Source organism: Heterodontus francisci, chromosome 5, assembly GCF_036365525.1.
Source record: "Heterodontus francisci isolate sHetFra1 chromosome 5, sHetFra1.hap1, whole genome shotgun sequence".
In the NCBI taxonomy this organism is placed as follows: domain Eukaryota; kingdom Metazoa; phylum Chordata; class Chondrichthyes; order Heterodontiformes; family Heterodontidae; genus Heterodontus; species Heterodontus francisci.
Window position 1 is genome coordinate 92,443,556 of NC_090375.1, and position 26,901 is coordinate 92,470,456.

Genomic DNA, 26,901 nt, shown 5'->3' on the forward strand with positions numbered 1-26,901 from the left:
CTGGTGCCAGGGTCAAGGATGTCTCTGAACGGGCAGGGGGCATTTTGAAGGGGAGGGTGAACAGCCAGAGGTTGTGGTACACATTGGTACTAACGACATAGGCAGGAAGAGTGACGAGGTCCTGCAAGTGGGGGGGGGGGGTTCAGGGAGTTCGGTAGTAAGTTAAAAAACAATACCTCTAGGGTTGTAATCTCAGGATTACTCCCTGTGCCACGTGCCAGTGAGGCTAGAAATAGGAAGATAGTGCAGCTAAAAATGTGGCTAAACAGCTGGTGTAGGAAGGAGGGGTTCAGATATCTGGATCATTGGGATCTCTTCCGGGACAGGTGGGACCTGTACAAGAAGGACAGGTTGCATCTAAACTGGAGGGGCACAAATATCCTGGCTGTGAGGTTTGCTAGCGTCACTTGGGAGGGTTTAAAATAGTGTGGCAGGGGGTTGGGAACCAGAACAGTAGGTCAGCAGGTGAAATAACTGAGGGGGAACTAGTGAATAAGGCCAGTAAGACTGAGAGGAAGAGCAGGCAGGGAGATGTTGCTGAGCACAGCAGGACTGGTGGTCTGAAGTGCATTTGTTTCAATGCGAGAAGTATAACAGGTAAGGCAGATGAACTTAGAGCTTGGATTAGTACTTGGAACTATGATGTTGTTGCTATTACAGAGACTTGGTTGAGGGAAGGACAGGATTGGCAGCTAAACGTTCCAGGATTTTGATGCTTCAGGTGGAATAGAGGGGAATGTAAAAGGGGTGGGGGAGTTGCATTACTGGTTAAGGAGAATATCACAGCTGTACTGCGGAAGGGCACCTCGGAGGGATCATGCAGCGAGGCAATATGCGTAGAGCTCAGGAATAGGAAGGGTGCAGTCACAATGTTGGGGGTTTCCTACAGGCCTCCCAACAGCCAGTGGGAGATAGAGGAGCAGATATGTAGAGAGATTTTGGAAAGATGTAAAAGCAACAGGGTTGTTGTGGTGGGTGATTTTAACTTCCCCTATATTGACTGGGACTCACTTAGTGCTAGGGGCTTGGATGGGGCAGAATTTGTAAGGAGCATCCAGGAGGGCTTCTTGAAACAATACGTAGATAATCCGACTAGGGATGGGGCTGTACTGGACCTGGTATTGGGGAATGAGCCCAGCCAGGTGGTCAAAGTTTCAGTAGGGGAGCATTTCGGGAACAGTGACCATAATTCCGTAAGTTTTAAGGTACTTGTGGATAAGGACAAGAGCAGTCCTCGGGTGAAGGTGCTAAATTGGGGGAAGGCTAATTATAACAACATTAGGCAGGAACTGAAGAATTTAGATTGGGGGCAGCTGTTTGAGGGTAAATCAACATCTGACATGTGGGAGTCCTTCAAACGTCAGTTGATTAGAATCCAGGACCGGCATGTTCCGGTGAGGAAGAAGGATAAGTTTGGCAAGTTTCGGGAACCTTGGATAACGAGGGATATTGTGAGACTAGTCAAAAAGAAAAAGGAAGCATTCGTAAGAGCTAGAAGGCTGGGAACAGATAAAGCCCATGAGGAATATGAAGAAAGTAGGAAGGAACTTAAGCAAGGAGTCAGGAGGGCTAAAAGGGGTCATGAAAAGTCATTGGCAAACAGGATTAAGGATAATCCCAAGGCTTTTTATACGTACATAAAGAGCAAGAGGGTAGCCAGGGAAAGGGTTGGCCCACTCAAGGATAGAAGAGGGAATCTATGCGTGGAGCCAGAGGAAATGGGCGAGGTACTAAATGAGTACTTTGCATCAGTATTCACCCAAGAGAAGGACTTGGTGGATGATGAGTCTAGGGAAGGGAGTGTAGATAGTCTGGGTCATGTTGATATCAAAAAGGTGTTGGGCGTCTTGAAAAACATTAAGGTAGGTAAGTCCCCAGGGCCTGATGGGATCTACCCCAGAATACTGAGGGAGGCAAGTATCTGGAGAATAGCCAATGTTGTTCCTTAGTTTAAGAAGGGTAGCAAGGATAATCCAGGAAATTACAGGTCGGTGAGCCTTAAATCAGTGGTAGGGAAATTATTGGAGAGGATTCTTCGGGACAGGATTTACTCCCATTTGGAAACAAATGGACTTATTAGCGAGAGGCAGCATGATTTTGTGAAGGGGAGGTCATGTCTCACTAACTTGATCGTGTTTTTTGAGGAAGTGACGAAGATGATTGATGAAGGAAGGGCAGTGGATGTTGTCTACATGGACTTCAGTAAAGCCTTTGACAAGGTCCCCCATGGCAGACTGGTACAAAAGGTGAAGTCACATGGGATCAGAGGTGAGCTGGCAAGATGGATACAGAACTGGCTCAGTCATAGAAAACAGAGGGTAGCAGTGGAAGGGTGCTTTTCTGAATGGAGGGATGTGACTACTGGTGTTCCGCAGGGATCAGTGCTGGGTCCTTTGCTGTTTATAGTATATATAAATGATTTGGAGGAAAATGTAGCTGGTCTGATTAGTAAGTTTGTGGACGACACAGAGGTTGGTGGAGTTGCGGATAGTGATGAGGATTGTCAGAGGATACAGCAGGATATAGATCGGTTGGAGACTTGGGCGGAGAAATGGCAGATGGAGTTAATAGGAGGTGGGAAGTATACAGTAAATGGCAGAAACCTTAGGAGTATTAAAAGGCAGAGAGATCTGGGCGTACAGGTCCACAGATCACTGAAGGTGGCAACGCAGGTGAATAAGGTAGTCAAGAAGGCATACAGCATGCTTGCCTTCATCGGTCGGGGCATAGAGTATAAAAATTGGCAAGTCATGCTGCAGCTGTACAGAACTTTAGTTAGGCCACACTTGGAATATTGCGTACAATTCTGGTCGCCACACTACCAGGAAGATGTGGAGGCTTTGGAGAGGGTACAGAAGAGGTTTACCAGGATGTTGCCTGGTCTGGAGGGTATTAGCTATGAGGAGAGTTTGGATAAACTCGGATTGTTTTCACTGGAAGGACGGAGGTGGAGGGGTGACATGATAGAGGTTTACAAAGTTATGAGTGGCATGGACAGAGTGGATAGACAGAAGCATTTTCCCAGGGTGCAAGAGTCAGTTACTAGGGGACATAGGTTTAAGGTGCGAGGGGCAAAGTTTAGAGGGGATGTGCAAGGCAAGATTTTTACACAGAGGGTGGCGAGTGCCTGGAACTTGCTGCCGGGGGAGGTGGTTGAAGCAGGTAAGATGGCGACATTTAAGAGGCATCTTGACAAATACAGGAATAGGATGGGAATAGAGGGATACGGACCCCGGAAGTGCAGAAGGTTTTAGTTTAGACAGGCATCAAGATCAGCGCAGGCTTGGAGGGCCGAATGGCCTGTTCCTGTGCTGTACTGTTCTTTGTTCGTGCAAGACTTCAAGAGGAATAGACAGGCTGGTGGAATAGACAGATGAAATTTAATGCAGACACGTGAAGAGACACATTTTTGTAGGAAGAATGAGGAGAGCAAATATAAACTGAAGTGTACAATTCTAAAGGGGCTGCAGGAACAGTGAGACGTGGGGCTATATGTGCACAAATCGTTGAACGTGGCAGGGCAGGTTGAAAGTGTAGTTAAAAAGGCTTACAGATCCTGGGCTTCATAAATAGAGACACAGAGGCATGGAGGCAAGGAAGTTATAATGAACCTTTACAAAACACTGGTACGGCCTCAAATGGAGTATTATGTTCAACTCTGGGCACCACACTTTAGGAAAGATGTGAAGGCTTTTGAGAGGGTACAGAAAATATTTACGAGAATGGTTCCAGGGATGAGAAAAGTTACGTCGATAGATTGGAGCAGCTGGGGTGTTCTTCTTGGAGAAGACAAAGTTGACTGCAGATTTGATGGAGGTGTTCAAAATCATGAGGGTTTTAGACAGAAAAGATAGGGAGAGACTGTTCCTCTTGCCAGAAGGGTCAAGAACTAGAGAACACCGATTTAAGGTGATTGGCAAAAGAAGGAAGGGCAACACAAGGAAGAATATTTTTATGCAGCAAGGGGTTAGGATCTGGAATGCACTGCCTGACTGTGTTGCGGAGGCGGATTCAATTATGACTTTCAAAAGAGAATTGGATAAGCACCTGAAGAGAGAAATTTGCGGGCTATGGAGAAATGACGGGGGAGTGAGACTAGCTGAGTTGCTCTTGCAGAGAGCTGGCACAGACATGACAGGCCTAATGGCTTCCTTCTGTGCTGTAACCCATTCTATGTCCCATGGCATTGATAATGGAAACTTTGATATGTTCTTGACAGGAAGATTTGATGATATAATGGAAATTGTCTCACTGTAGAGCTGTACAGAAATTCTAATAAAATGAAGGTAAACAATTGGAAATTGGAATAGCATGATACATAGGAGATGAAATTAGCTAACCCCTGAAAATGAGCAGTTGGCTCGCAATATGCCTGTGCTGTGCTAGTAAGTGTTGATGTTCAGAGAGACTTGGGGGTACTCGTACAAGTAACGCACAAAGTTAACATGCAGGTGCAGCGGGCTATTAGGAAGGCAAATGGCATGTTGGCCTTTATTGCAAGGGGATTGGAGTACAGGAATAAAGTCTTACTAAAATTGTAGCTGAACTGCAGGCTGCTGCTTCCACCGAGCTGGAGGGCCTCCTATTAGCCCTCCAGCTTTGAGAACCTGCCGCTGTCCTTAATTGGACGGTGAGCCCACCCTCTGGCCACTAATTGGCCAATTTAGGGAAAATCACTGCTGGTTGACTGTTACCTATACAGTGCAAAGTCGTGACCCCCATTTGTCCTCAACGTTGGGGTCCCGACCCAAAATCTTGCCCTATAAGTCAAGTGTCAGCCATAGCTCAGTTACTTACGAACATTCCAATTAGGAGCAGGAGTAGGCCACTTGTCCCTTCGAGTTTGGTCCACCATTCAATAAGTTCATGGCCGAACTGATTATTCCACATATCCCCGATAACCTTCCACCCCAGCTGGCAGCACTCTCACCATTGAGCCCATTCCCACTGCAAGACTTGAGCACAAGAATTAGGACTGTGACTTCAGTGCCATACTAGAGAATGCTGAATTGCCAAAGATGCCATCTTTCAGATGAGAGGTTAAAACGAGGCCTTTCTGCCTTCTCAAGTGGATGTAAAAGATTCCATAGCACTATTTTGAAAAAGAGCAAGGAAGTTATCCCCAGTGTCCTGGTCCTGGCCAATAATTATCCTTCAATCAATATCACAAGAACAGATTATCTGGTCACTATCACATTGCTGTTTGTTGGAGCTTGCTGTTTGAAAACTGGCTGCCATGTTTCCTACATTACAACAGTGACAACACTTAAAAGTACTTCATTGGGTGTGAAGCGCTTTTGGCCCCTCCGATGGTCGTGAAAGGAGCTATATAAATGCATTTTTTTTCCTTTTACGTGACCCCCATGCCTGCTCTGCCATTCAATAAGATCATGGCTGATCTGCACCCTCAACACCACTTTCCTGTCCCACATCCCCTGATTTCCTTAGTGTCTAAAAATCTATCAATGTCAGTCTTGAATATACTCAATGACTGAACTTCCAAAATCCTCTAGGGTAAAGAATTACAAAGATTCACAACCCTCTGAGTGAAGAAATTTCTCCTCAACTCAGTCCAAAATGGCCAAACCCTCATCCTAAGACTGTGACCCCCGGTTTCTAGACTCTCCAGCCTGGGGAAACATCCTCCCAGCATCTTCCCTGTCAAGCCCTCAAACATTTATACATATCAATGACATCACCTCTCATTCGTCTACATTCCAGAGAATATAGGCCCATTCAACTCAATCTCTCCTCGAAGGACAACCCTCTAATCCCAAGAAACAATCTGGTGAACCTTTGTTGCTCTCCCTCCAAGACATCCTTCATTAGCTACAGAGACCAAAACTGTACCCTGTGTTCCAAATGCAGTTTCACCAAAATCCTATATAATTGCAACAAGACTTGCTAACTCTTGCACTCCAACCCTCTTGCAATAAAGGCTGACATACCATTTGCCTTCCCAATTACTTGCTGTACCTACATGTTAACTTTCTGTGATTCGTGTGCAAGGACAACCAAATCTTTTTGCATACCAACATTTACCAGCCTCTCACTAGTTTCAACATAGACTTTTATATCAGGCATAAAGTACTTCAGCACTATCCAAACTCTGTGAACTATTCAAACTTTAGCTAAGCATAGGAAAGCTCAAAAAAAATGCATACAATTGTACCAGTAGCCATTTGATCCCTTTAGCGCAGGTTGGGGAGCGGGGGCCTTAATTTTGTTTAATTCTGTTCAGCTGTGTGCAGTTGAGACAGGGCGTAGGCTGGAATGTGGAGTTCGAAAATGGCAGCACTGGAATCAAATCAGTGTTACAGACTGATTAAATCATAATCTGTCCCCTCTGCATTCAGCCAATGGTCGTTAAGTGTATGTACGCAAAATGACATCCAGCACATTTCCCGTAGGAAGTGCACATGTTCATCACGGATCCCATTTTCAAGCATTAAGAGGCCATGTAGCTTCAAAAAAAACAAAAGGGGCATTTACAGAACCCAATTTCTACCCGATAAGGTTTGATATAATTGTAAATGTTTGCGAGAGACAAACTAGAAGTAAAAATAATTTCATGTAAAATGTCGAAATAAAATTGTGAAATACTTACCCTATAATATATATATACCTTTGAATATAAATTGTACAAACAGAAGTAATGGAAACTTTCATATTTGTTTGAATGTTTTTCTCTGTAGTGATTTGAATGGAAATGCAAAATTGAATATGTGCTGGAACTAGGGCATAGTTTGAGGAGAGGAGAGGTATGAAATATTAGGGAAAAAAGGAACAGTTAGGCTGTGGAGAGATTGGTGGCAAGTAAGTGTAAAGCAGGTTGTGATGGTAAGTGAGCAACAAAAATTGAGTGATGGAACCTCTGAAAACAGCGAGCGTGAGATAGAGGTACAAATATGTAAACAGATTATGGAAAGCTGTAGGAGCAACAGGGTGGTGGTGATAGGAGATTTTAATTTTCCCAACATTGACTGGGATTCACTTAGTGTTAGAGGTCTAGATGGAGCAGAATTTGTAGGGAGCATCCAGGAGGGTTTTCTAGAGCAGTATGTAAATAGTCCAACTCGGGAAGGGGCCATACTGGACCTGTATGAATGAGCCCGGCCAGGTGGTTGACGTTTCAGTAGGGGACTACTTTGGGAATAGTGATCACAATTCCGTAAGTTTTAGAATACTCATGGACAAAGACGAGAGTGGTCCTAAAGGAAGAGTGCTAAATTGGGGGAAGGCCAACTATACCAAAATTCGGCAGGAGCTGGGGAATGTAGATTGGGAGCAGCTGTTTGAAGGTAAATCCACATTTGATATGTGGGAGGCTTTTAAAGAGAGGTTGATTAGCGTGCAGGAGAGACATGTTCCTGTGAAAATGAGGGGTAGAAATGGCAAGATTAGGGAACCATGGATGACAGGTGAAATTGTGAGACTAGCTAAGAGGAAAAAGGAAGCATACATAAGGTCTAGGCGGCTGAAGAAAGACGAAGCTTTGAAAGAATATCGGGAATGTAGGACCAATCTGAAACGAGGAATTAAGAGGGCTAAAAGGGGTCATGAAATATCTTTAGCAAACAGGGTTAAGGAAAATCCCAAAGCCTTTTATTCATATATAAGGAGCAAGAGGGTAACTAGAGAAAGGATTGGCCCACTCAAGGACAAAGGAGGAAAGTTATGCGTGGAGTCAGAGAAAATGGGTGAGATTCTAAATGAGTACTTTGCATCGGTATTCACCGAGGAGAGGGACATGACGGATGTTGAGGTTAGGGACAGATGTTTGATTACTCTAGGTCGTCGGCATAAGGAGGGAGGAAGTGTTGGGTATTCTAAAAGGCATTAAAGTGGACAAGTCCCCAGGTCCGGATGGGATCTATCCCAGGTTACTGAGGGAAGCGAGAGAGGAAATAGTTGGGGCCTTAACAGATATCTTTGCAACATCCTTAAACACGGGTGAGGTCCCGGAGGACTGGAGAATTGCTAATGTTGTCCCCTTGTTTAAGAAGGGTAGCAGGGATAATCCAGGTAATTATAGACCGGTGAGCCTGACGTCAGTGGTAGGGAAGCTGCTGGAGAAGATACTGAGGGATAGGATCTATTCCGATCTGGAAGAAAATGGGCTTATCAGTGATAGGCAACATGGTTTTGTGCAGGGAAGGTCATGTCTTACCAACTTAATAGAATTCTTTGAGGAAGTGACAAAGTTGATTGATGAGGGAAGGGCTGTAGATGTCGTATACATGGACTTCAGTAAGGCGTTTGATAAGATTCCCCATGGTAGGCTGATGGAGAAAGTGAAGGCGCATGGGGTCCAAGGTGTACTAGCTAGATGGATAAAGAACTAGCTGGGCAACAGGAGACAGAGAGTAGCAGTGGAAGGGAGTTTCTCAAAATGGAGACGTGTGACCAGTGGTGTTCCACAGGGATCCGTGCTGGGACCACTGTTGTTTGTGATATACATAAATGATTTGGAGGAAAGTATAGGTGGTCTGATTGGCAAGTTTGCAGACGACACTAAGATTGGTGGAGTAGCAGATAGTGAAGGGAACTGTCAGAGAATACAGCAGAATATAGATAGATTGGAGAGTTGGGCAGAGAAATGGCAGATGGAGTTCAATCAGGGCAAATGCGAGGTGATGCATTTTGGAAGATCCAATTCAAGAGTGAACTATACAGTAAATGGAAAGGTCCTGGGGAAAATTGATGTACAGAGAGATTTGGGTGTTCAGGTCCATTGTTCCCTGAAGGTGGCAACGCAGGTCAATAGAGTGGTCAAGAAGGCATACGGCATGCTTTCCTTCATCGGACGGGGTATTGAGTACAAGAGTTGGCAGGTCATGTTACAGTTGTATAGGACTTTGGTTCGGCCACATTTGGAATACTGCGTGCAGTTCTGGTCGCCACATTACCAAAAGGATGTGGATGCTTTGGAGAGGGTGCAGAGGAGGTTCACCAGGATGTTGCCTGGTATGGAGGGCGCTAGCTATGAAGAGAGGTTGAGTAGATTAGGATTATTTTCATTAGAAAGATGGAGGTTGAGGGGGGACCTGATTGAGGTGTACAAAATCATGAGAGGTATAGACAGGGTGGATAGCAAGAAGCTTTTTCCCAGAGTGGGGGATTCAATTACAAGGGGACACGAGTTCAAAATGAAAGGGGAAAAGTTTAGGGGGGATATGCGTGGAAAGTTCTTTACGCAGAGGGTGGTGGGTGCATGGAACGCATTGCCAGTGGAGGTGGTAGACGCGGGCACGATAGCGCCTTTTAAGATGTATCTAGACAGATACATGAATGGGCAGGAAGTAAAGAGATACAGACCCTTAGAAAATAGGCGACAGGTTTAGATCGAGGATTTGGATCGGCGTAGGCTTGGAGGGCCGAAGGGCCTGTTCCTGTGCTGTAATTTTCTTTGTTCTTTGTTCAGGAAGTGATTTAGTGAGTTTCAGAGAATTTGGTGATGAACACAAAGAGGTTGTTAACGGGATGAGGTCTGAACAGGAAGAAGTTTAAAGCAATAACAATGAAGAGTAAATGAAGTAAAGTTAAGAACATATGAGTAGGAGTACGTCATTCAGCCCCTCGACTCTGTTCTACCATTCTGTTAGATTGTGCTGATCTATACCTCAACTTCATTTGTCCTACTTTGCTCCATAAAGCATTCAGTATTAGGACCACTGGCCTTTTTGATATCTAGTAATAACTAGGACTTGGGTATACAAGCCAAAATTTCAAATTTTGAAGATGACCCGAAACTCAGAAATGTAGCAAGAACTGAGGAGGATAGTAACAGACTTCAGGGAGATATATAGACTGGCGAAATGGACAGGTTGTGGTGTTCCCATGCATCTGCTGCCCTTGTCCTTCGAGGTGGTAGAGGTTGTGGGTTTGGAAGGTGCTGCCTGAGTAGCCTTGGTGCGTTGCTGCAGTGCATCTCGTATATAGTACACACTGCTGCCACTATACGTTGGTGCTGGAGGGAGTGAATGTTTGTAGATGGGGTGCCAATCAAGCAGACTGCTTTGTCCTGGATGGTGTCAAGCTTCTTGAGTGTTGTTGGAGCTGCACCCATCCAGGCAAGTGGACAGTAGTCTAGCACACTCCTGACTTGTGCCTTGTAGATGGTGGATAGGCTCTGGGGAGTCAGGAGGCGAGTTACTCGCCGCAGGATTCCTAGCCTCTGACCTGCTCTTGTAGCCATGGTATTTACATGGTTACTCCAGTTTAGTTTCTGGTCAATGGTGACCCCCCAGGATGTTGATAGTGGGGGATTCAGCAATCGTAATGCCATTGAATGTCAAGGGGAGATGGTTAGATTCTCTCTTGTTGGAGATGGTCATTGCCTGGCACTTGTGGGGCGCAAATGTTACTTGCCACTTATCAGCCCAGCCTGGATATTGTCTAGATCTTGCTGCATTTCTACATGGACTGCTTCAGTATCTGAGGAGTCGCGAATGGTGCTGAACATTGTGAAATCATCAGCAAACATCCCCACTTCTGACCTTATGAAGAAGGGAAGATCATTGATGAAGCAGCTGAAGATGGTTGGGCCTGGGACACTACTCTGAGGAACTCCTGCAGTGACATCCTGGAGCTGAGATGTACCCAAATCTTTGAAGGTATCAGGACAAGTTGAGGCAGTTGTTAAAAAAATATGGGATTCTTGGTTTTATTAATAGACGAATAGAGTACTAAAACACTTGTTAGGCCTCAGCTGCAGTATTGTGTTCAATTCTGGGCACCTCACTTTAAAAAGATGTCAGGGTCAAAGAGATAGTGCAGAAGAGATTTACTAGAATGAGGGACTTCAATTACGTGAAATGACTGAAGAAGCTGGGGCGGTTCTCCTTAGAGCAGAGAAAGTTAGCAGGAAATTTGATAGAGGTGTTCAAAATCATGAACAGTTTTGATAAGAGTAAATAACTGTTTCTAGTGCCAGAAGGGTCAATTAGCAGAGGACACAGATTTAAGGTAATTGGCAAAAGAACCAGCGGCAACTAGAGGATTTTCTTTTTTAAAACGCAGTGAATGATTGTGACCTGAAATGCACTGTCGGAAGCAGAGCGAATAGTAACTTTCAAAAGTTAATTGGATAAATACTTGAAGGGAAAAAAAAATTACAAGGCCATGGGTAAACAGCAAGGGAGTGGGACTAATTGGTAGTTCTTTCAAAGACCTAGCAAAGGGCAATATAATTCTGAATCATTCTATGATTTTTTTCCGAACAATGATGGACAGGAAAAGACCTTCTAGTTCCCCACCCCCCACTCCCCACCACGGCTCCCCCACCACCACCCCCCCCAGCCCGAGCTTGCATAATTCTCGAATTTCTCTCCTACCTTATCTCATGCTCCCTTTGAAATCATTTTGTCCATGAGACCCACCTCCTGCACCCTCTAATCTATTCCCACCAAAAAGCTGACCACTCAACCTCCCTCCCTGGTCTGCATGTTACCTGATATTGTTACTGGCTCCCTCTCCTCGAGCACTTTCCCCTCTCCTTCAAATATGCTGTGGGAGCAGTTTTGCTGAGTTTTTGCTTCTATAACTATTATTTTATTAAGTAGATTAATATAATCCTAGTGAATACGTATACATATATTCTTTCATATATGAGTTGAAAGTATAGCCACATATTGATACAAAATGGAGTTTTCGACCGAGGCATTGTGGGACAGACTAGTTAGTTCACAGTTGGAGCTTGGTACAGCATGGCACAGACAACAAGAGGGCCCCCTCTTATCTTATGCAGACTGCACGAAGCACTCAGGAATGCAGGCCCAATTAAAAGTGACAGTTGGAATAATTGATGGGGCCTGAGATCATCAATTGGTGATTGGGGGCTTGCATGAGCTGATCACGTAGCCACATGATGCCTAATGAGTAGTCTAATTGGTAATATGTGTAATGTATGTAATCAATAACCGTTCTGATTGGATTGTGTCCAGCCGGGATGGGCTGAGTAACTGTATATCCTTTGTGGATTTCGTTTGTTCTGTGGAGTAGCACTGGACCGCTTTTAGGTAAGGTGTGCTCCGCATGATATCATGAATAAAGTGTTTATTCTCAAAGTCTGCGTCCGGAGAATTTGTTGAATAATTGGGCATAATCTGGATTTTTCTCCAACATATGCTATCAACTCCTCAAAAAACACCTATCACCTCGCTGTCCCTGCAAACTGCCACTCCAGCTCCAACCTCTATTTATTCTCCAAAGTCCTTGAACAAGTTGCCTCCCAAATCTATGCCCACTTTCCCCGCATTTCCATGTTTGAACACCCCACTCAATCTGGTTTCTGTCCCTGCCACAGCGTACAACAAAAGCATCACTTCCTCTTTTGTTCTCCAATCCCCATGAGATAAAGACCAAAACTGCTTATGTTTATCTGGATTTTTTTCTGTACCTGCACACTAGCTTTTAGTGATTTGTGTTTGTCTATCTCGGATCCAAAATGAAGGACCGCAGATTAAAGCAGCCTAACCTACTGAAGGCTGCCAAAAAAATTAAAATAAAAAACTTGAAGTCAATAAATAAAGATATTAAAGTTTGAAAAGTTAAAAAAAGTTTTAAAAAAACCTCAGAAGAAAAATGCTTCATGTAATAGATTAATGCTGACATTGGCTAAAACCACAATGGCAGTCCCAGACTCTAAATATTTTCAGGGAGGGACTTCCTGAGCACATCCATAGACTCAACACCAAGTCACCCAGCAGCCAGACTGTATAATTATAGCAATGACAAGCTTGCATAGGCAAAAGACAGAATGGCTCAACTGGTAGCACTCCAGCCTGAGTTAGGCTGTTGTGGATTCAAGTTCCATTCCAGGCCTTAAGCACATTTGCTAGGCTAACATTTCAGTGCAATATTGAGGGAGTGCTGCATTGTTAGAGGGGACCTTTCAGAATGCCTGGTTGAGGCCTCCTTTGCATGATTTGTTTTCGATTGACTGCAGGGGTTTGACAGCCAAACCAGCTGTCCTTAAAAAAAAAAAAATTCTGGAGGTTATTACCAGAAAGGTAAGTTTTAACTTTATCACTTACCTTATTGTGGAGCTGGAACTCTGCCGGCTATCACTCATCCCTCTTCACACAGACTCTCTCCTTACATCCTTGGCCGATGTCCAAGATACCGCACCTCAGTGCCTCCTGGGAGCTGCCTCTGATGCCACAACTGGCACCTACAGCTCATCTATAATAAACAAATGACTGGAAACCTAATTTCCTGCGTTCCTGCCACCAGCTTCTATAGGCGATTGTAGCATGCGCAGCACTGGGACCATGCTCTAATTTGAATGAAATCCAATTTCTACAGCAAGGTGTCAATCTGATGTTCATTCAGATAGATGTGGACGATCTCTTGCACTATTTGAAGAGCAGGAAGCTCTCCTAGTATAATAAAAGCAAAATACTGTAGATGCTGGAAATCTGAAATAAAAACGAAATGCTGGAAATACTGGACAGGTCTGGCAGCATCTGTGTAGAGAAAAGCAGAGTTAACGTTTCAGATCATTGACCCTTCTTCAGAACTTCATACTCTGCTCAGTATTTCCAGCATTTCTCATTTTTATTTAAGCTCTCCTGGTATCCTGGCCAACATTCCCTCCTCAACTAACACCATCAGAAACAGATGAACTTATCAGTATTTTAATTTGCTGTTTGTGGGTTTTTGCTTTACACAAGTTGGCTGCTGCAACAGTGAATATATTTCAAAAGTAATTAATTGTATGTGAAGCTTTCTGGGATTGCTCGAGGACCTGAAAGTGTTACATAGATATAGGTTCTTTCTTTAGGACACAGAGAACTTATGAAATATAGCATCCAATGTATTAAACATTATTAAGCTCATTTCATTATATCCAAGATGGTTTAATGTTAAATACCTCTCTTTGATTTGGTACAATATCATTAATGATGTTCTGTTCAAAATCCAGCTTTTCCTCCAGTTGGTATTCAAGCTTCTTCATTAAGTTTATTTCTTCCTGTAGTCTCCTGTTCAGTATATCTGCATCGGTAACTTGATTTTGTAAATTTTTTAAATGATATGCTTTTACCTCAACATGCCACTGTAATTCAGATAGGTCCTGTGAGCAGACCTCATACTCTGTGTAAGAAAAGGATATACAATTACAAATAAAAACAGAAAATGCTGGTAGTGTACAGCAGATGAATTAGTTTCTGAAATTAGAACATTTGGGTTCAATCGTTAATCATAACTGACACATTGACACATTGCATTGACAAGGGTAAGTCAGAACATGTCCAAGTGAAAAAAGATGAATGGAGAACAAATAGCAGTCAAAAATTCGAAGCTCTTAAAACACCGTTTCGCAAAGAAGCCATTTAATAACAAAATGAAAAAAAATCTGATAATGTGCTTTAGGAGGGAAGATCATTTCAAATTCAGTTTAGATATTTATATAGAACTTAAAAGTCAGTGGAGAAAAAGGATGAGAGCCAGACAGCTTTAAAATGGAAAAGAATCCAGCAAAATGTAAATGAACCTACTGAGAAAATCCAACAGAGTAACAAGATCAAAGTGATTCTTGACAATGCAGCAGGCCACTGACATTATCATACTGCGCCAAGCTGTGCACATGCGCAAACGGGCCCCTGCTCTCTGCACGTGCGTGGCATTCCGCATTGCCAGGACTTGTTGGCGCATGCGCAGATGATATCATTGCGCAACATGGGGATGGGAGTGGGGTGGGGGAAAGAGAGAAGTGGGGGGTGGGGGAGAGAGCGGAGGGTTGAAGGGGGGGAAGGCGGGGAGAGAGCGAGGGGGAGCAGGGAGAGAACGGAGGGGGGAAGCGGGGGGGGAGCGCGGTGAGAGCGGGGGCGGGAAGCAGGGAGAGAACGGGGGGAACCAGGGGGGAAGCAGGGAGAGAGCGAGGGGGCAGCAGGAGGGGAAGTGGGGAGACAGCAGCGGGGGGAAGCGGGGAGACAGCAGCGGGGGGAAGCGGGGGGAGAGCAGCGGGAGGAAGCAGGGGGAGAGCAGCGGGGGGAAGCAGGGGGAGAGCAGCGGGGGGAAGCAGGGGGAGAGCAGCGGGGGGAAGCAGGGGGAGAGCAGCGGGGGGAAGCAGGGGGAGAGCAGCGGGGGGAAGCAGGGGGAGAGCAGCTGGGGGAAGCAAGGGGAGAGCAGCGGGGGGAAGCAGGGGGAGAAGCAGGGGGAGAGCAGCGGGGGGAAGCAGGGGGAGAGCAGCGGGGGGAAGCAGGGGGAGAGCTGGGGGGGTGGAAATCAGGGAGAGAGCTGGGGGGGGGGGGGGGAATTGGGGAGAGAGCTGGTGGGGGGCGGGAAAATCGGGGAGAGAGCTGGGGTGGGCCGGGAAGTGGGGAGAGAGCTGGGGGGGGAAGCAGTGGAGATGCGGGGGAGGGGGGAAGCGGGAAGAGAGCATCTCCTCCCCGCCCACCCCAGCCACTGACTCCCCGCTTCACCCCCCCTGCCCGCTCTCTCCCACCCCGCGCCCGCTCTCTCCCCGCTCTTACCCCCCACCCCGCTCTCTCCAGCTGCTTGCTCAACACTTCCCCACCAGCCCGCCCGCTTTCTCCGGCCATTGTGTGCTGCCATGGGTTTACGTTGACTTTCTATGATTATTTGAACACCGCCATCTTTAGTACTGGCAGCTGCCTGCACGTCGCAGACTGTGACGTTTTAGTGGAACAAGCTGCATTTGCGCATGTGCCAGTACAGCACCACCTAGTGGTTGTGTTGTCAGCAAATGCAGCCTAACAGGATACAGCTAAGGTCTGAAGTTGTTGAAATCAATTGGCACAAAATTTGGATCGATACCTCCTATTGTTTGGGTACTCTGGTTGCCATTTGAAGTCCTACATGGCACGCGCACACTTCTGGGGCAAGTCGTATTGGATGCCATCTAGGCAGCACAGGCAGATCATGACACCAATTAGCATTTGTGGGATGAGGGGTTGGGAGGACGTGAGAAGATGATTAGGTATGAGGATACAGTCTGGCCACGGACTCAGCGATGGGCTTCCCAATAATGGTTAGTACCTCCATGGGAGTCAGGATATGCAGGCATGCCTGGCTAGTTCCTACTGACTCCAGCTGAACACCACCTTGTCTTGTAAGAGAGAGGGAAGTATATCAGCGAATGTCATGGTTTCCACCACTACCACAGTACTGAATGTCATGCAATCTACTTGGCTGATATGGCTGGCAGTGTGTGCAAGCCATGAGATGTGAGTCTAAAGCTTGCAGCAGTGCTAAGGCTGTGAGGGTGCTTGGAGCATTAGTCAGATATGAGTCACTATGGAAAGAGATTGGTGTTAGGTGAGTGCTAGAGCTGTGGTGAATTGAGAAGTGTCAGAGGCTAGTGGTGCAGTTGGTAGCCTATAGCATTTGAAGATGCATTCCCTGACCTGCACCATTCATGTGAGGTCATTGAATTTCTTGCAGCACTGAGTCCAGGCACTTGGGGTTTGACTCCTGGCATTGACCTCCCAGGCTATCTGCTCCCATTACTTTCTGAGCGCATGTCTGGATGGCCTCCTGGTCCCCTGCGGATGGCATCTCCTTCACCAAGCCCTCCAGTGCAGTGTTTGAAAACCCTGGGGTTCGTTCTTTCGCATGTTTTGCCATTTTTGTCTTTCTCAGGTCAGATCAGATGCAGAGCGACTTCCAGCACCTGCTCCAGACACAATGCACCTGCCCTTTGAGAAATACAGGCTAGTTTTAACTGATGCGAGTGAATCACAATTTTGGGTCCCCTGGTGAGGTGTGCAGCCACTCAACAGTGCACGCTGCCGTCATGTTAATCAGGAAGCAGCACAAAGTTGTGGGCTGATAGCATCACATTGAACAGGTGAGGCTTAATCGCGTATACTAATCCCCGCACTATTTTTGGGGCTATCATACTTAGCCCCCAATATTCTTACCAGAGGACTGCAGAGAATGAAGAGAGAACACTACTCTTGAAGTGTGTATTGAACATGAGTAGACCAAAGATGAAACAGATGAATGAGAATGAGACAGGAAGTGGAAGTAGACATAGAAGGTATTCAACAACGCAGTCAGACAATCTCAACCCTATTGCCACCAAACTGCTGACTACCAAACTTCCCTTCCTGCCCCCCATTTTAGCTGATATTGTTAACCGTTCCCTCTCCTTCAAATCTGCCATAATCACCACTCTCCTCAAAAAATCCACCCTTGATCCCTATGTCCTTATAAGCTCCCACTTCACCTCCAACCACCTTTTCCTCTCCAAAATCCTTGAACATGTTGTCACCTCCCAAATCCATGCCCAACCTCCCAGAACTCCATGTTTGAATCCCTCTAATCAGGTTTCCACCACTACCACAGTACTGAAGTTGCCTTGTCAAAGTCCTAAGCTCTCAACCTATGTGACTGTGACCATGTACTCTGTCCCTTCTCATTTTTTCAACCTGTCGGTAGCCTTTGATACGGTTGACGACACGATCCTACTCCAGTGACTCTCTGTCATCCAGCTGGGACTGCCCTCGCCCGAGTTCCATTTTTATCTATGCAGTTATAGTCAGACAATCACCAGCAATGGCTTCTCTTCAAGCTCCTGCACCATTATCTCTGGCGCTGCCCAAGGATATATCCTTGGCCCTCTCCCATTTCTAACCTACATGCTGCCCCTTGGTGGCATCAACCAAAAACAGAATATAAGGTTCCACATTATACTGATAATAACCAGGTCTATCTCACCACCACCTCTCTTGACCCCTCCACTGTATCTGATTTATCACACTGCTTGTCCGACTTCCTACCTTGGATGAGCACCAATTTCCTCCAAGCAAATACTGGGCACACCAAAGCTATTGTTGTCAGTCTCCAACATAAACTCTGTTCCCTAGCCACCAACTCCATTCCTCTCCCTGGCAACAGTCTGAGGCTGAACCAGGCCATTTGCAATCCCGGTTTTGTATTTGACCCCCGAGATGAGCTTCCGACTACACAGCTGCTTCATGATTAAGAGCAACTATTTCCAGCTCCATAACATCAGACGCCTCTGTCCATGCCTCAGATAACGTGCTGCTGAAACGTCATCCAGACTTGACTATTCCAATGTTCTCCTGGCTGACCTTCCATCTTCCACCACCTCCCCACTCCCCCCGAAATAAACTCTGCTAACTGTATCTTAACTCACATTAAGTCCCAATCACCCCTATGCTTGCTGACCTACATTGGCTCCCAGTCTGGCAATGCCTTGAATTCTCATCCTTGTTTTCAAATCCTTCCATGGCCTCATCCCCACCCCCTTATCCCTGTAACCTCCTTCAGCCATACAACCTTCCAGATATCTGTAATCCTCCAGTTCTTACCATCCCCGATTTTAATTGCTCCATCATTGGCGACCGTGCGTTTAGTGGCCTAAACCATAAGCTCTGCCCTTCCCTACCTAAACCTCTCTGACTCTCTCTCCCCTCATTTAAGACACTCCTTAAAATCCACATCTTTGAACAAACTTTTGATATCCGCCTTCATATCTCCTTATGTGGCTCAGTGCCAATTTTTTTTGGATCACGCTCCTGTGAAGCGTGTTGGGACATTTTACTACATTAAAGGTATTATATACATGCAAGTTGGTGTTGTTGCCACTCCAGAAGGCAGAAAGTGGACAGAAGGTGGTAGATGCATTTGTTGCTATTTTTGATGGCGGATATGGCAATATGGCTGAAATAGAGTCTAGGATAGAAGGTGAAGACAACGTGGAAACTTGAGCACAAAATAAAGAGAGATCCGAAGCACAGGACATGCATCAGATGGGATCAAGACCAGGGAAAATCTCAGTGAAGAAAAATGCCATGTCAGAAGCTCTCATGCACAAAGTATAGTCATCAGACATGAAAAAAATGGAAGAGCTTGGAAAAAGCGATGCAGTCTCTACAAAGAAGCGTCAAAAGTTTCATAAGTCACAGAATGGCTAGAGCACAGGAGGATTGTGCCGGCTCTCTGCAACAGCACCTCAGCTAATCCCATTACCCTGCCCTTTCCCTGTAGCACTGAAATTACTATCTCTTCAGATGCTTACCAATTCCCTTTTGTAAGCCATGATTGAATCTGCCTCCACCACACTCTCAGGCAGTGTATTCCAGATCCTAATCAATCGCTGTGTAAAAAGTTCTTCCTCGTGTTGTTGTTCCTTTTTTTGTCAATTACCTTACATCAGTGTCCTCTGGTTCTCGACCCTTTCATCAATGGGAAGTTTCTCTTTATTTACACTGGCTAGATCCCTCATGATTTTGAACAACTATATCAAATCTCCTCTCTACCGTTTCTTCTCTAAGAAGAACAACCCCAGCTTCTCCAAACTATCCAAGTAACTGAAGTCCCTCATCCCTGGAACCATTCTCATAAATCTTTTCTGCAACCTCTCTAAAGCCTTCACATCTTTCCTAAAGTGTAGTGCCCAGAATTGAGCATAATACTCCAGTTGAGGCCAAACCAGTGTTTTATATCATAACTTGGTTTTGTACTCCATGCCTTTATTTATAAGGTCCAGGATCCCGTATGCCTTTTTAACCAATTTTTCAACATGCCCTGTTACCTTCAACCATTTGAGCACATATACCCCTTGGTCTTTTTGTTCCGGCTCCTCCCTTAGAATTGTACCCTTTAGTTTGTATTGCCTTTCCTCACTCTGACCAAAATGCATCACTTCACACTTCTCTGTATTAAACTTCATCTGTCACGTGCCCATCCATTTCAACAGCCTGGCTATGTCCGCTTGAAGTCTATCACAATCAACTTCACAGTTCACAAGACTTCAAAGTTCTGTGTTAAATTAAAATTTTGAAAATGTGCCCTGTGCACCGCCTAGGTCATTCTATATCAGGAATAGCAGTGGTCCTTGTACAGATGCCTGGGGCACCCCACTGTAAACCTTCCACCAGTCCAAAAAACCATTCACCGCTACTCTGTTTCCTGTCCCTCAGCTAACATGGTATTCATGCTGCCACTGTCCCTTTTATTCAATGGGCTTTAACTTTACTGACAAGCCTGTTATGTGGCACTTTCTCAAAGGCCTTTTGGAAGTCAATATACACATCAACTGCACTGCCCTGATCAATTCCCTCTGCTACCTCCTCAAAAAACTCAATCATGTTAGCTAAACATAATTTGCCTTTAACAAATTGTTAATCGTTATCAAATTTCCTTAATAAATCCACAATTATCCAAGTGACTGTTAATTTTGTCTTTGATTATCATTTCCAAAAGCTTTCCAACTACCGAGGTGAACTGGCTGGCCTGTCATTGCTGGGTTTATCCTTGCACTATTGTAGAACAAGAGTGTAACATTTGAAATTCTATAGTCTTCTGGCACCACTCCCGTATTTAAGGAAGACTAGAAGATTATGCTGGTACCACCACAATTTTCACCCTTATTTTGCTCAGCATCCTCTGATGCATCCCATTTGGTCCTGGTGACTTATCAACTTTATTACAGGCAGCCTTTTTTATGATTCGTTCGGGGATATGGGCGTCACTGGCTAGGCCAACATTTATTGCCCATCCCGAATTGCCCTTGAGAAGGTGGTGAGCTGCCTTCTTGAACTGCTGCAGTCTTTGGAGTGTAGGTACACCAACAGTGCTGTTAGGAAGGGAGTTCCAGGATTTTAACCCAGCAACAGTGAAGGAATAGCGATATAGTTTCAAGTCAGGATGGGATGTTGCTTGGAGGGAAACTTGCAGGTGGTGGTGTTCTCGTGCATCTGCTGCTCTTGTCCTTCTAGGTGATAGAGGTTGTGGATTTGGAAGGTGCTGTTTAAGGAGCCTTGGTGAGTTTCTGCAGTGCATCTTGTATACAGTACACACTGCTGCCACTGTGTGTCGGTGGTGAAGGGAGTTAATGTTGAAGGTTGTGGATGGGGTGCCAATCAAGCGGGCTGCTTTGTCCTGGATGGCGTCGAGCCTCTTGAGTGTTATTGGAACGGCACACATCAGTTCTGCTTCTGGCCAATGGTAACCCCCAGGGCATTGATAGTGGGGGATTCAGCGATGGTAATGCTATTGAACATCAAGAGGAAATGGGTAGATTCTTGTGTAGAGTGAATGACCAGCTCAAACAAGTGCCAGGCAATATTACTTGCCACTTACCACCCCAAGCCTGGATGTTGTCCATGTCTTGCTGCATATGGACATGGACTGCTTCAGTATCCGAGAAGTCGTGAATGGTGCTGAACATTGAGCAGTCATCAGCGAACATCCCCACTTCTGACCTTATGATGGAGGGAAGGTCATTGATGAAGCAACTGAAGGTGGTTGGGCCTAGGACACTGCCCTGAGGAACTCCTACAGTGATGTCCGGGGTCTGAGATAATTGACCTCCAACAATCACAACCATCTTCCTTTGTACTAGGTACGATTCCAACCAGCAGAGAGTTTTCCCCTGATTCCCAAACTCCAGTTTTGCTAGGGGTCCTTGATGCCATACTCGATCAAATGCTGCCTTGATGTCAAGGGCAATCACTCTCACCTCACCTCTAGAGTTCAACTCTTTTGTTCATGTTTGGACCAAGGCTGTAACGAGGTCAGGATCCGAGTCACCCTGGCGGAACCCAAACTGAGCGTCAGTGAGCTGGTTATTGCTGAGCAAGTGCCGCTTGATAGCACTATCGACGATCACTTCCATCACTTTGCTGATGAACGAGAGTAGACTGATGGGGCTGTAACTGTCCGGGTTGGAGTTGTCCTGCCTTTTTGTGCATAGGACATACCGAGGCAAATTTGCAAATTTCTACATTGCCGGGTAGTTGTCAGTGTTGCAGCTGTACTGGAACAGCTTGGCTAGGGGCGCAGCTAGTTCTGGAGCATAAATTTTCAGTACTATTGCCAGTATGTTGTCAGGGCCCATAGCCTTTGCAGTATCCAGTGCCTTCAAATATTACTTGATATCACGTGGAGTGAATCTGATTGGCTGAAGACTGGCATTTGTGATGCTGCGAAGCTCAGGAGGAGGCCGAGATGAATAATCCACTAGGCACTTCTAGCTGAAGATGGATGCAAATGCTTCAACCTTGTCTTTTGCACCTCATTTTTAGAATGCCTGCTGCAGTTCCTGGCATGCCCTCCTGCACTCTTCATTGAACCAAGGTTGGTCCTGCGGCTTGATGGTAATGATAAAGTGGGGGATATGCCGGGTTACAGAGCGTGGTTGAATACAATTCTGCTGCTGCTGATGGCCCACAGCGCCTCATGGATGCCCAGTTTTGAGTTGCTAGATTTGCATGGTGGTAGTGCCACACAACACAATGGGGGGGGTACCCTAAATGTGAAGATAGGACGTCGTCTCCACAGGGACTGTGCAGTGGTCACTCCTACCAATACTGTCATGGGCAGATGCATTTGCCACAGGCAGATTGGCGAGGACGAGGTCAAGTAGCTTTTTCCATTTTGTTGGTTCCCTCACCACCTGCCACAGACCCAGTCTAGTAGCTGTGTCCTTTAGGACTCGGCCAGCTCGGTCAGTAGTGATGGTGACTCTTGGTGACTGACATTGAAGTCTCTCATCCAGAGTACATTTAGTGCCCTTGCTACCCTCAGTGCTTCTTCCAATTGGCGTTCAACATGGAGAAGCACTGATTCATCGGCGGTGTGGGGCGGTAGGTGGTAATCAGCAGGAGGTTTCCTTGCCCATGTTTGACCTGATGCCATGAGACTTCATGGGGTCCGCAGTCAACGTTGAGGACTCCCAGGGCAACTCCCTCCCAACTGTACACTGCTGTGCTGCCACCGCTGGTGGGTCTGTCCTGCTGGTGGGATAGGACATAACCAGGGATGACTATGGTGGTGTCTGGGACATTGTCTGCAGGGTATGATTCCATGAGTATGACTGTGTCAGGCCATTGCTTGACTAGTCTGTGAGACAGCTCTCCCAATTTTCGCACAAACCCCCAGATGTTAGTAAGGAGGACTTTGCAGGGTCGACAGGGCTGGGTTTGCCGTCGTCGTTTCTGGTGCCTAGGTCAATGCTGGGTGGTCCCTCCAGTTTCATTCCTTATATTAGACTTTGTAGCAGTTTGATACAACTGAGTGGCCTACTAGACCATTTCAGAGGGCATTTAAGAGTCAACTGCATTGCTGTGGGCCTGGAATCACATGTAGGCCAGACCAGGTAAGAACAACAGATTTCCTTCCTTAAAAGGACAGTAGTGAACCAGATGGGTTTTTACAACAATTGACAATGGTTTCATGGTCACACCTACCTCGCATGGACTGCAGCGGTTCAAGAAGGCAGCTCACCACCACCTTCTCAAGGGCAATTAGGAATGAGCAATAAATGCTGGCCTACCCAGCGACGCCCACATCCCATGAACGAATAAAGTAGACTGGCTTTTAATTCCAGATTTATTAATTGAATTCAAATTCCACCATCTGCTGTGGTGGGTTTCGAACCAATGTTCCCTACAGCATTAGCCTGGGGCTCTGGATTATGGGTCTAATGGCATTACCACTATGCCACCGCCTCCCCTTCTAATCGCCAAAGGGCTGAATTTTAAGGAACAACTGGAGACGGGAACGGAGGCGGGAGACAAGTCTGATGTCTTGACGTCCCTTCGGCATTTTACTGTCGGCAGCTGACATGGAGGGTGGACTTTGCACATCCATGCGGCAGGAGGCAATTAAGGTACTTAAGAGCCCAATACACAGCAATTATATTCACTGGGTCCAATTTAACTCATGACGCATGTGAACCATGAGGCTTCAGAACCTCACCCAGTTAAAGAACGCAACAAGGAGGCGGAAGCTCAGTGCTGGCTTCACTGAGAAGCCATTGGCTGAAGCAGCATCACTTGGCAGGGAGGGTGGAGGAGGGAGGGCATCGGGAATCGCTGTCAGGAGTGGGAGCAACGGTGCCAGCACTGTAGGAAAGCCATACCATAATGCCATTGGGGGAGTGTCACCTTATCAGAGATGATAAGTGAGGGAAAGGGAATGGACTACTTGCTGTGAAGGCCTTGCATTCAGGGAGAGACAACCTGTCACAGGCCTTATTCAGCCCTTCGGACTCCTATTGAGGAGGAGGAGCAGCATAGAGGGAGGGAGGTTCAGGCATGGGCAGAGGCATGACAGCAACGTGGGGGCCCACAGGAGGGTCAGCCTTGGGAATGGGATGCCGGAGAAGGACACAGAGGGGAATGCCAACAGGCTCCTAGACACAGATGAAGCTACCGTTCAGAGAGGGTCAACCGGACGAGGATCAACAACCTGTAGGTGTCTAAGCGGCAGTGTCTCTAACGATTCCGTCTCTCAACAAAGGCAATCACTGATCTATGTGCCATGATGCAGGATGAGCTGAACCCCATGGGACTTGATGAACACCTAATGCCAGTGTCGCCGAAGGTCACTGTGGCACTGAACTTCTATGCCATCGGATCATTCCAGGGATCAACTGGAGATATGTGTGGAATCTCACAGTCTGCGGCAAACTGGTGCGTCAAGGAGGTCACCAATGCCCTGTTCAGGAGGGCCAGCTTCTGCCCATCCAAACAAACAGTCAAGTTGAGAAGGCTATAGAATTCGGGGACATCGCTAGATTCCCCCAGGTGTAGGGTGTCGTTGACTGCACGTGTATGGCCATCAATCCTCCTGCAGAGCAGCCAGCAGCCATTATCAACAGGAAGGGCTTCCACTCGCTCATATTCAACTGGTCTGCAACCACCGCAAACAGATCCTGCAGGTGTGTGCATGCTTCCCGAAAAGCAGCCACGACGCCTACGTATTTCCGGAGTACCAAGTGCCAGATCTTTTCCGTCCCCCTGCATGCCTTCAGGGATGGATACTAGGAGACAAGGGCTACTGAGTACATGGCTACTGACACCAGTGAGGAACCCACGCATGGCTGCAGAGGAGAGGTACAACACCTGCCACAGGTCAATCCAAGCAACCATTGAGCAGGCCAATGGTCTCCTGAAGAGGAGATTCAGGTGCCTAGATCAATCTGGTCAAGCCCTTCAGTATGCCCCAGTGAGGGTCTCGCATATTCCAGTGGTCTGCTGCGCACTGCACAACGTGGCACTACACAGGGGGAAGGCATTAACCAGTGAGGATATTGTGAAGTGCGATGCTTCTGCCAATTATAAAGGATGCGAGGGAGGATGCTGCCCAGGCAGAGCCAGATGAAGGGCCCCAAGGACAGCAGGAAAGGCGCCATGAGATATGCACAAGGAAGGCTTGAGATTCCCTTATCCATTCTCGTTTCCTATGACCATTACCACCTCTGGAACCACAACAATAAAAGATTACCTTTAAGCAGCCCAGTTGTCACCTCCTGCCCTTTGCCCAGGTGCACACCGCATAGTGGCAAGGCCGAAGCGTTGAACGTTCGCAATTTGGTCCTATGCTTCACAGATGCACAGAATTGTTACAGCACAGAAGGAGGCCATTCGGCACATCTAGTCTGCACCGGCTCTCCGAATGAGCAATTTACCTAGTACCATTCCCCCGCCTTCTCCCCGTAACCCTGCACATTCTTCCTTTTCAGATAACATTCTAATTCCCTTTTGAATGCCTTGATTGAACCTGCCTCCACCACACTCTCAGGACGTGCATTCCAGACTTTAACCATACCAACATACGAATTAGGAGCAGGAGTAGGCCACTCAGCCCCTCGAGCCTGCTCCGCCGTTCAACAAGATCACGGTTTCTCTGATTGTAACCTCAACAGCACATGCCCGCCTACCACTGATAACCTTTCACCCCTTGCTTATCAAGAATCTATCTACTTCTGCCTTAAAAATATTTAAAGACTCTGCTCCCACTGCCTTTTGAGGAAGAGAATTCCAAAGATTCACGACCCTCTGAAAGAAAAAATAATGACCCCTAGTTCTAGATTCTCCCACAAGGGAAAAAGTCCTTTCCACATACACCCTGTTAAGACCCCTCAGGATCTTAAATGTTTCAACCAAGTTACATCCTAGTCTTTTAAACTCCAGCGGATACAAGCCTAGCCTGCCCAACCTTTCCTCATGAGATAACCTGCCCATTCCAGGTATTAGTCGAGTAAACCTTCCAATGCATTTACATTCTTCCTTAAATAATGAGAGCAATACTGTACACAGTACTCCAGATGTGGTCTCACCAATGCCCTGTATAACTGAAGAATAACCTCCCTACTTTTGTATTCAATTCCCCTCACAATAAACGATAACATTCTATTACGACCATACAACCATACCATATGAATTAGGAGCAGAAGTAGGCCATTCAGCCCATATAGCCTGCTCTGCCATTTAATATGATCATGGTTGATCTGTTACTGTCTCGAATTCCACACTCCCATCTATGCCCGATAATCATCGATTCCCTTGCCTAACAATAATCTATTTACCTCTGCCTTAAAAATATTCAATGGCCCCGCCTCCACCAACTTCTGAGGCAGAGAATTCCAAAGTCGCACAACCCTGAGAAAAAATTTGGCCTCATCTCTGTCCTAAAAGGGCGACCCCTAATTTTAAAACAGTGCCCCCTAGTTCTGGACTCACCCACAAGAGGAAACATCCCCTCCACATTCACCTGGTCAAGACCGTTAAGTATCTTATATACTTCAATCAAGTCTCCCCTCACTCTTCTAAACTCCAGTGAAAACAAGCCCAGTCTGTCCAACCTTTCCCCATCAGACAACCTGCTCATTCCAGGTATCAATCTAGTAAACCTCCTCTGAATCGCCTCCAACGCATTCACATCCTTCCTTAAATAGGGAGACCAAAACTGCACACAGTATTCGAGATGTGGTCTCACCAATGCCCTGTATAACTGAAGCATAACGTCCTTACTTTTATTTTCAATTCTTCTCATAATAAAGGATAGCATTCCATTAGCCTTCTTTATTACTTGCTCTACCTGCATACTAACCTTTTGTGACTCGTGCACTAGAACACCTAGATCCCTCTGCACCTCGGAGTTCTGCAGGTGTTC

At 46.2% G+C, this 26,901-nt stretch overlaps 1 protein-coding gene across 14 annotated transcripts in view; it reads right to left on the bottom strand.

Moving 5' to 3' along the window:
- LOC137369959 (coiled-coil domain-containing protein 178) overlaps positions 1–26,901 on the bottom strand; it is a 546,010-nt gene that overhangs the window by 474,709 nt on the left and 44,400 nt on the right. For all 14 annotated transcript variants that reach the window (XM_068031766.1, XM_068031775.1, XM_068031765.1 and 11 more), the window contains one exon: positions 13,877–14,097. In XM_068031766.1, coding sequence (XP_067887867.1) covers positions 13,877–14,097 — 221 coding nt within the window. The remainder of the gene's footprint in view (positions 1–13,876; positions 14,098–26,901) is intronic.